The sequence below is a fragment of the Alosa alosa genome, chromosome 21 (genome assembly GCF_017589495.1).
Source record: "Alosa alosa isolate M-15738 ecotype Scorff River chromosome 21, AALO_Geno_1.1, whole genome shotgun sequence".
NCBI classification, from domain to species: domain Eukaryota; kingdom Metazoa; phylum Chordata; class Actinopteri; order Clupeiformes; family Clupeidae; genus Alosa; species Alosa alosa.
The window spans coordinates 30,421,271-30,431,581 of NC_063209.1; the positions used below are offsets into that span (position 1 = coordinate 30,421,271).

Sequence of the window (10,311 nt, forward strand, 5' to 3'; positions counted from 1 at the left end):
GTTGCTGTGTGTGTGTAGGGGACGCTTTGTGTGTGTGTGTAGGGGGGTTGCTGTGTGTGTATATGTGTGTGTGTGTGTGTGTGTGTGTGTGTGTAGGGGATGTGTGTGAGCTGTTGAAGCATACAGCAGATGATCTCTGAGGACATGAAGCTTTGATAGATTCTTCTGTTCTGACAGCATCAGATAGTGGAATCACATGAATGATGGAGATTAAAGGTGTCTCCTCTTACCTGGAGTATCCCCGTCTTTGCAAAAGGGTTCACTCAGAGCGCCTGGAAGCAAAAACATCAAAAGGCAAAAGTAAACCTACTTGGTATTGTGTTGTCAAATAAACCTGTTATTCTGTAGAAATATGTAGCACAATTTACAGTTATTTGTAGCCAAGTTGCTTCGCTTCTCAGCTAACCTAAAGATCTACTGTTAATGACTCCGCTGTAGAACAAACGGACATGAGGATTGTGTTGGTCATCATCGATGGTATGAGGATTGTGTTGGTCATCATCGATGGTATAAGGATTGTGTTGGTCATCATCGAAGGTATAAGGATTTTGGGTAACACTTTACGGTAAGGGGACATGAATTATCATGAACTCATGCATTAATTAATTCATGATTTACGCATTACTTCATTCCTTAATATCTCATGAATCATCAGGAATTTACATGAGTTCATAGTCTGTCATTCATGACCTCATACATGAACAACACATCAACTAAAGCATTAAGTATGGTGAGCACATCATTATGATTTATGATTTTTAATTTTAATTCAAAATGGGGGGTGTAAATTGAATGAAAAGGAGTTGTGTTGGTCATCATCGATGGTATAAGGATTGTGTTGGTCATCATCCCGAAGGTATAAATTGTGTTGGTCATCATCGATGGTATAAGGATTGTGTTGGTCATCATCGATGGTATAAGGATTGTGTTGGTCATCATCGATGGTATAAGGATTGTGTTGGTCATCATCGATGGTATGAGGATTGTGTTGGTCATCATCGATGGTATAAGGATTGTGTTGGTCATCATCGATGGTATAAGGATTGTGTTGGTCATCATCGATGGTATAAGGATTGTGTTGGTCATCATCGATGGTATAAGGATTGTGTTGGTCATCATCGATGGTATGAGGATTGTGTTGGTCATCATCGATGGTATAAGGATTGTGTTGGTCATCATCGATGGTATAAGGATTGTGTTGGTCATCATCGATGGTATAAGGATTGTGTTGGTCATCATCGATGGTATAAGGATTATGAGGATTGTGTTGGTCATCATCGATGGTATGAGGATTGTGTTGGTCATCATCGATGGTATAAGGATTGTGTTGGTCATCATCGGAAGGTATAAGGATTTTGGGTAACACTTACGGTAAGGGACATGAATTATCATGAACTCATGCATTAATTAATTCATGATTTACGCATTACTTCATTCCTTAATATCTCATGAATCATCAGGAATTTACATGAGTTCATAGTCTGTCATTCATGACCTCATACATGAACAACACATCAACTAAAGCATTAAGTATGGTGAGCACATCATTATGATTTATGATTTATTAATTTTATTCAAAATGGGGGTAAGTGTACTGAGTTGAATGAAAAGTAATACAATTATCAATTAATTGAAATATTTGTCGTATTAATTATTTTGATTTGTTGTTGTAATGGAACCGAGCGGAAGTTACCATTAACAAATGTGGGTGTGGCCAAAGAAGCAGAGACAGTAGTGAAGATGGACAGTAATTTATTATTCGGCTTGGCTCGAACAACCAAGCAGAAGAGTCCATAGAAAAATGCAAAGAAAAATGCTAATAATAATCTTCCAAAATTGCGATATTGAACCAGTATGAAAACTCTGCTTTAGCATCTAATCTTGCGAGATTGAACCAGTATGAAAAATCTGCTTTAGCTTCTAATCAAAATACAGCAGTCATAGTACTCACAGTACCCTACACATCACATAGGCCAGACAAGACTAACATCAGACTAGACAGAGGGGAACATATACCTGGCGGCCAGCACCATTTAACATAGACAGGTAAACACTAAACAATCAATTAACACACAATAGACAAGACAGACCCTGGGCCACAAGCATAAATATATATAATTTGCCACTAGCAGAATGAGCTAAATACATTGTTAAATAATAAACTTGGTTACATGTGGAAAGACTAATCATCGATGCGGCTTGATCAGTTCCGTCTCGAAATACCTCACAATCAATTAACCTAATGGAACGGTCCAATACCGCCTGGAAACAATAAACAGTCCATGCGATCCAGTCGGCCCTCCTTTGCCACCGGACCTTCAGAAGCTGAAACGAGAGAACGCCATGAACGCGAATCGGTAGCTATCGGTTGACAAACATTCAAACTTATGTGTCTAATTCAGACAAACAATAAATGTGCCACCATTGCTAATAGCTCCGTGTTGTGTTGTTTCTTACACATCTTAAAAGTGCTAGCCACATAGCAATGGCCCATGTACGAGTGTGTGTTGTGTGTGTGTGCACAAATATCAGCTGATGTGTAGAGGACGAGTGCTGACAGTTCACCAGTCATGTGCGGTCGTAGCTAGACCGTCACAGTTGTGACTGGAATACCTGTGCTTCTATGCCCAGGACCTGCTCGCAGATCCCAGGTGATGTCATCATTAGTAACCATGGTAACAGTCTCACACAGGAGAGTGTCTCTTTGCGAGATGATGACTCACTGGCCAGACTAGATATACCGCATAGTGGTACAAAATTTGACTGTCGCTCACTCTTGTACATCCTGTCCGCGAAAATAAATCATGCTCGTCAATTTGCAGAGATGCAAACACATGTGTGGTGAAAAAAGAGAGTAACACGACCGGCTAAATTATAGGCCAAATACTGAACACTGAATGTGGAATCAGGTAGGTTACACAGAGTTTGCTCTCTTTTTCCTCCTAAATCTTCCTGTCACTAGCTAGATGCTTTCGAATTGAACATGGTTTAAATTCATATGTGTCAGTACAAGTGACATTTCTGACACTGAGAAAGGAAATTAGCCAATTTAGAATATTCTGTAGGTCTGCTGTTCCTTTAGCCAGACTTTCTAATGAGGAGACACAGCACTCAAAAAATCCTCCATAGAAATGCATGGGGTTAGTTTGCCGTTGTCTACACATATCCCACCCCTTCCTCGGCAAAATGTCGACATGTGAATACATGGAGCCAATCATGTGGTGTGTTGTGAACACATCTTCCCAATCATGTGTTGTGAACTCGCCGCTGGAGCAAGATTGGTGTCGTGAAGCCTTGCGCACGCGCATTTCTGCTGAATAGGTGAGTGCCCAAAAAGCGTTGCGATATAGCCACCGAGTGGAGGGACTTGCCTAAAAGGACTTTGCTTTAGCCTATATTTTCTTAGCTGGTCAGAGCTATAGGCTACATCTACCACTCCGCAAATCACAAATAAGTGGTTTTGGGCTAGGTTGATGTGGGCCCTTGAGACCAACATATCATATAAATGCGGTCATCTTCGGTGTTACGTTCAGGTGGTTATTTAGGAAAAAACATTTTTGGGGGGTTTCAGTAAGTAAAAGTCTAGTGGGGTAACATGCCCCCCCACACACTCACACGCATGCCCACCAAGTTTCATGAGCTCTGGTGTTTCGGGAAACGTTGACCAAAAATTCAGGAATTTGATGATGGGAATAAAAAAGAAAGCACTCTACCATAGCACCTTATCATGGTCACCATACCATAGCACCTCATCATGGTCACCATACCATAGCACCTTATCATGGTCACCATACCATAGCACCTTATCATGGTCACCATACCATAGCACCTTATCATGGTCACCATACCATAGCACCTCATCATGGTCACCATACCATAGCACCTCATCATGGTCACCATACCATAGCACCTTATCATGGTCACCATACCATAGCACCATTGCTCACACACTACCATAGCACCTTATCATGGTCAGTCCATACCATAGCACCTTATCATGGTCACCATACCATAGCACCATTGCTCACACTCTACCATAGCACCTTATCATGGTCACCATACCATAGCACCATTGCTCACACACTACCATAGCACCTTATCATGGTCACCTTATCATGGTCAGTCCAGACCAGACCTTTATAATCACTTCATATGCCCTTTTTACGTTTGGCATTTATGTGAGTGATTTTTATGTGTGTGAGATATATGTGTGTGTTTGTTGTGATATGGTTGTATAAGTTACTGGATGCCTAAAATTTCCCTTGGGATGAATAAAGTATCTATCTATCTATCTATCTATCTGTCTGTCTGAAGGATTTATGTGTGTGTTGAAGTGTTGCACTGTTGGGCAGAAACATGTTTAGTGTCTGAGTGAACAGGAAGGAGCAGAATAAAAGTGCAGATGCGCTTGCTGACGCTCCACCGGAAATAAAGTGCTGCCTGAAACAGCCTTCTGTGGCACATAGTCCACTGGTCCTTTATTGCGTATTGCGTAACGTTTATGGCTGATGCAATGGAAAAACTGTGAGCCCAGAGATAGCTGCAGTAACATCTGAAACTAAGTTTGCATAGTTTCAGTTTGTTGATCTGGTGATTTGAGCACAAAAGTAAATATGTGTTGGATGGCATTTTTTAAAGAGCAATTGTTAGGCTAACAATATTGTTAATTAATGTTGATTGATGTGTAGATAAATCAATGAAGATATACTGTACATATGTTACCATTATTACTCGCATTATGACAACATTTACAGCCATTTCTACATTTATAGCCAGCATTTCAAAACACAACAGCCAAGAAAGCAACCTAGTATGAAAATATATATTTGTATATGGAAATATGGAGAGTTTTGAGGCAGAGGACATCCAATAAGCTATTTTGTATTAACCCATAGAACCCGATTGATGCAAAGTGCGTCAAAAAACACATCCTTTCTTCTCTGTTACATTGCTCTGGAACTGTTCATTGCAGCAAGATGAAACCTTTATTGCGTGACAGAGCAAAAGTGGGGATTTCCAACGAGACTATGCACTTGTCTGTACGATCAAGTATGAAAATAAAAAAAAAAATCATGAAATTAAATCAAATTGCATCATATTTACAGTCTATACTTCTCTGCGTTCACCTGCGCACCTATTACTCTAGATTGAATTACTCGCGAACTCGTGATCGCATAGATATGGCAAGCATATCAGATGAAAGAGGAGACACAGAGCTATCCATTGGTAAGTATATTGATCCTTCTGGGTTATAAAAACAGACAAAGTGACTGCAAAATAATTGACACTGCCCCACATGGAGAAATATTGCACGTTAACAATGGAGAGAACCTTTCAGAATTATTTATTGTGCGAATGGGTTAGCAAAACTATAGCTTTTGGTGAGAGATGCAGATCATCACCCTAATTCATTTGTTTGTGCAACAGCCCGCTCTCCAGCGAAAGTGAAATAAATGTTTAAAAGCTGTGCTATCACCAGGCTATTTACTACAATATTTTCTACTATAGGCCTACAACAGATCATTTCGCGTGTCAATTCAAAGACCTGTTATTTACATTTTTGGATTAGACTAGCCAGTCTCTATGCTGTTTTCATGGACAGCAAGGATCCGCTTCATTCTTTGTTTTAAATAATGTTGTTTGTTGCTTCTATACACGTCATCTCCAGTGGTTCAGTTTTACTTGCGCAGACACGCACCTACATTGAATGCGCGCTGACATCACTACCCCCCAATTGCATGTCTCTTTATTTGATAACACTAAATTAACAAACAGTGGATTGTCCGCACACTTGCTTCCATCAGGAATTTTTATTGATTTTCACCCGTGTGTAACACTAAATTAAGAAATATTTTCTAATCAGGAAAATGTTTAGTTTCTTTTTCTTTCGGTCCGCGGTTCCATAATAGTCTACCATTCAATTGTGCCGCAAATTATCCGCGGGCAATCTCCTCGTCGAGGAGGCCCTAAGCCTGCAGATCATAGACAGAGAAAGCGTGCCCTGGGAACAGCTGCCTGTCTAGTGTAGCCATGGGTCTGTCTACAAGGAAAATAGACAAGTGTCTTAGTGTGCACCCTGTGACGGATATTAGCAGGTCTTAGACCCCGCCCTGTTTGGTGTGCCTGTGCTCTCTACCGCTCTCCCTTTCTCTAGTCCTGTTGAGCCGGCATGTCACAACCCCCACTTCCAACGTCACTGGCTCAGGAGGCCAGTGGCTACCCCACTTTTCGGGGAAAAAAAAATAAAATAAAATGTCTCATTTTCCAACGCACCACAAAACATCTTGCCTATTCGTCTGGGGCTTTCTATAGTTTCAGTACAGGCTGTATCGTGAGACAAACAGCAAGAACAGAATAGGTTGATGTATTTCACTTAACTCGCTGTCCAAACCCCCTGCTGTCTCGTGAGACAAACAGCAAGAACAGAATAGGTTGATGTATTTCACTTGACTCGCTGTTCCCCCCTGCGTGCGGATACCTATTGCGTAGATACATTTCATCCAGGGCTCTACACTAACATTTTTTTTCAGGAGCACTTGTGCGCCCAAGTTAAAAAATTTAGGAGCACAGACAAAAATTTGGGCGCACAGTCAGTTAAGTCACATTAAGAATGACTGACAACATTTAGGCTACAGGAAACAGGATTTTAAAGATCAGTGCCTACTTTATTTTCAGTCTGTTCTATTTTCCTACATTTTGTTAATGTAAAATAATATAATACATTGCCATATTTGCATTTAGCCTGTATATCAAGTATCCTGCCAAATGTAGGCTAATTTATTTATTTGTGAATCCATCTATAGCTAAACCAAATATGCCAATGGTGACCTATCTGACTGCATACTGCCTAATACTACTACTAAAACAGTCTATTTTCTCTTCCACAAAACCCAACATAGTAGCCTAGAAATCTAGACGCGCCCCTAGCGGAAGCAAATTACATTTGCTGCCAGGGCTACCAACATAGGCTAATCAAGGATATATGTTTTATACTTTTAGTTTTTATTTGAAATATCTGCATTGATAGGGGCAGTAGGCAAACGTTAGGTCTACTTTCGTTTTGCACTTCAGCTTGTATTCGATGTAAACAAACAAGCATGCGTGGATGCCTGGAGTTGTCAGTAGCGTTCTACCTTTGAATAAAATGGGAGTATTACGGGAGGGTACTTTTTGTGCGGTTAAGCTACAGCTATATTTTGCATATTGCAGCCAATACGTTAACTGGGCTGAAAGGCATGTTAGGTTACCTTTCCTTCTCTCACTGCATTCTCAGAATCTCATCCTGTTCCTCCTATATCCAATGAATTCGGTGGATAGAAGAACTAATTTCTTCAATCTTTGCATCTTGGTTAGCTAGTCTAACTTTCCGCTTTTCTCTTGGCTCTTAGATTTGATAGAAGCGACTACTAGTGAGTCACAACGCGAAACTGCTAACGTTGATGGGAGGTGTAGTTTTTATGCTGCATTCGCAACGTGATTCTATATCCCACAATTCTATGGTTTGCACCAGTAATGTTTCTCGATGTTGCGGTGTATTTTGTAGACAAACATTGACATGGTTAGAAGTCATTCGCACCAGTGCGCCTAAATATTTTTTTTGCACTCGCACAGCATCATTTTTACTCGCATGTGCGAGTGAAATGGGCGCACTGTAGAGCCCTGATTTCATCCATCTTTTTTTTGTCTTATTCGAAACAATTCTTGTAGGTATCCATTACTCTGCTACCACCAGAAATCATTGTCACTTATGCGCACGATCTCTCTCCTAGAAATGCACATTTTTGTCGGAAGATCCTGCTTGAGGTTGTCTCACCAGGCGAAAGTGCGTGTATTTCTTTTCCAATTTTTCTATTCCAATTGCTATTCGTTTTAACAAATATTTATAATAAAGTACTTTTATATTGTATACTATCTCCTTCTGATTGATTCGTGTCCCTGGGATTTTTAATACGGAGAGGGAAATATTCACGACACTTTAAGTATACATATACATATATATATATATGATTGCTAATGGCCCACAAGCTGATCTAATGTGTGAAGCTGCTCTTGGCCTGTCTTTGCTGGCTACTGTCATGGAAGTAAGCTGGGGGAGGGGAGCTAGTGGCGGTGTTTTTAGCTCGTCTTCTGCAGCGCAGAAGTCAGCCTCATATGAGGAATGGTAGGGGTGGGGTTGGGGTTGGTGGCTCTGAAACAGATTTTAATTTAGGTACAACAGCAATACAAGGTGTGGCGTGTGAGTGTGTGAACAAATTGAAATGCGTGTCTCACGCATTGGGCGCCCTGTTTATGCCTATCGATAACCAATCTATGCAAAATATTAGAAAATGGTTTTGCATTAGGCTTATATCCTAGCTAGCAGATAATACAACTACCAAATTAATTAAACAAAAAAACAGCTTTCCTCTTCCTCTTCGTCTCCCAGTCCTGCGTTGCAATAGAGGAATCAGGTGATCTGGAGATGTACTCAGAATGAGGAGAGAGGAGGACGCACAGATTGTTCAGGGGCGGAGGAAAAGGAGGCAGGTCGGTGGGGGCGAGTCTTGGCGAGGAGAATAACATGACATCTTGCCCTGAATAATTGATTGCGTAGCTTGTCGATGTGCACGTGTCTACGTGAGTTAGTGAGTTAGAGAGTTAGAGTCTTTCTTTCCTCCGATTGGAATTAATGAAACTACTGCACAGTGGAAATGGAAAAAAGATTTCACCAGATTTGGTTTTACTCATTACACACTAAACTGTTCACCAAAGGCCATCATCTCTGGCCCCAGCTTGATAAAAAAAGCAGGCTCTGATTTAGCCAAGTCTAACCTACTGTATGACTTCAACAAGGTGATCTTTAGTATCGTTCTGTAGCTTACGGCAGTGTTTCCCAAACTTGTTTTCTGGGGACCCACTTTTTAAAAATGACAGACTATTGCGACCCAATTCACTTCAGATCTAAGATGCAACCACCAATATTGCCCAAAACGTTGATGTTTTAGGCCACAGGTTCTCAAACTTTCCTATAACCATTCTACAGCTGCTCCTGTATTTCTAAAGATAGATGTTGTTGTTGCCTATGTTGCTTTGCAGACAAATGGATCCATAACACTGTGGACAATTCCGATGTAAACAGAAAATAACTCAAGTCGTTATATTGTAGTCTATTTGTTGGTCTTGTGCATACCTGTCAACACTCCCGTTTTTCCTGGGTTCTCCCGTATTTCAAGGTCATCTCCCGGCACCCTCCCGTTTTGTTATTTCTCCCGGAAAACTACCGTAATTTGCATGGCCATCAATCTTATCATTTTTGATCATTTTTTCTATTAGTCCAGTGTATCTCATACATTTAATTATTTGTGGCGGCCCACATCATAACCACGCTGTGCTAATGTGTTAAAGTTAATTCTGCAAACCAACCACCACAAATATAATTCAATTCTCTGGGAAACACTGTAGTCTGACATTTCCCAGGTTGCCAGATTGTGTATGAAATACACCCTACACATACACGATCACTTACTTTCAATTTCAACCGTTTTGTCATAGGCTAAAACATGGCAACCCAAAACCCAAATAAGGAAGCGGGTGCCGACTGCGCTCGCAAGCAAGAGGGCTAGTTGAACTAGTCCAGAACTAGCTGTTGTCAAATTGTTGGGAATTTAATTGATTAACACATCACATAAACTGTTATTGAGTGTTGTTGATACACAATTGACAACTTGTGTCCTCGGAACCGAATCTGACAGCAAGCAGCTTTAGAGTTTTGGAAGTAAGCTGCAGTTCTGTCCCATATAGTAGCGACAGAATATGAAGCAAGATCAACACGCGGAAATCACCAGGTCATGAATAATGCATGTCTGCTTAAGCATCCACTCAAAATGCTGTGCAAACAGGAAATGTGTCAAAGTGAATCAACAAAGGTTTTGTTGGGTTTCGAACATGAGTCTCACGGAGGCAAAATGTTCAAAGCAGTAAGCACTAACACCACTACACCACACACTGCATGAAAAGTGTGATTTTCGTCAGTATGAGGCACTGTAGATTTTTGTGGAACTTCAGGTTAATGGCTGTTCACGGCAATTTGCAGGCAACGCCAAAAACTACCATGAATTGTCAGAAATTGACGTGGGCCTTGCTTGGCAGTCATCCCCCCATGCTTAAACAGTGGATGTGTTAACCACACAACTCCCAGCAATACACTCAACAGGCAGAAATTATGCTGGGTATGACATGTCTGTTCCCTGCAAGCTCCAATCATGTAACCTGACTTAAAACAGTCGATAGACTCAAGTTTAGATTCGGATTTTCCCTTCACACCAACACAAT

General features: G+C 40.8%; 1 protein-coding gene across 5 annotated transcripts in view; it reads right to left on the minus strand.

Moving 5' to 3' along the window:
* The window catches only part of LOC125286025 (adhesion G-protein coupled receptor G2), a 51,915-nt gene that overhangs the window by 31,005 nt on the left and 10,599 nt on the right, over positions 1 to 10,311 (minus strand). For all 5 annotated transcript variants that reach the window (XM_048230676.1, XM_048230675.1, XM_048230673.1 and 2 more), the window contains one exon: positions 231 to 272. In XM_048230676.1, the coding sequence (XP_048086633.1) occupies positions 231 to 272 (42 nt within the window). The remainder of the gene's footprint in view (positions 1 to 230; positions 273 to 10,311) is intronic.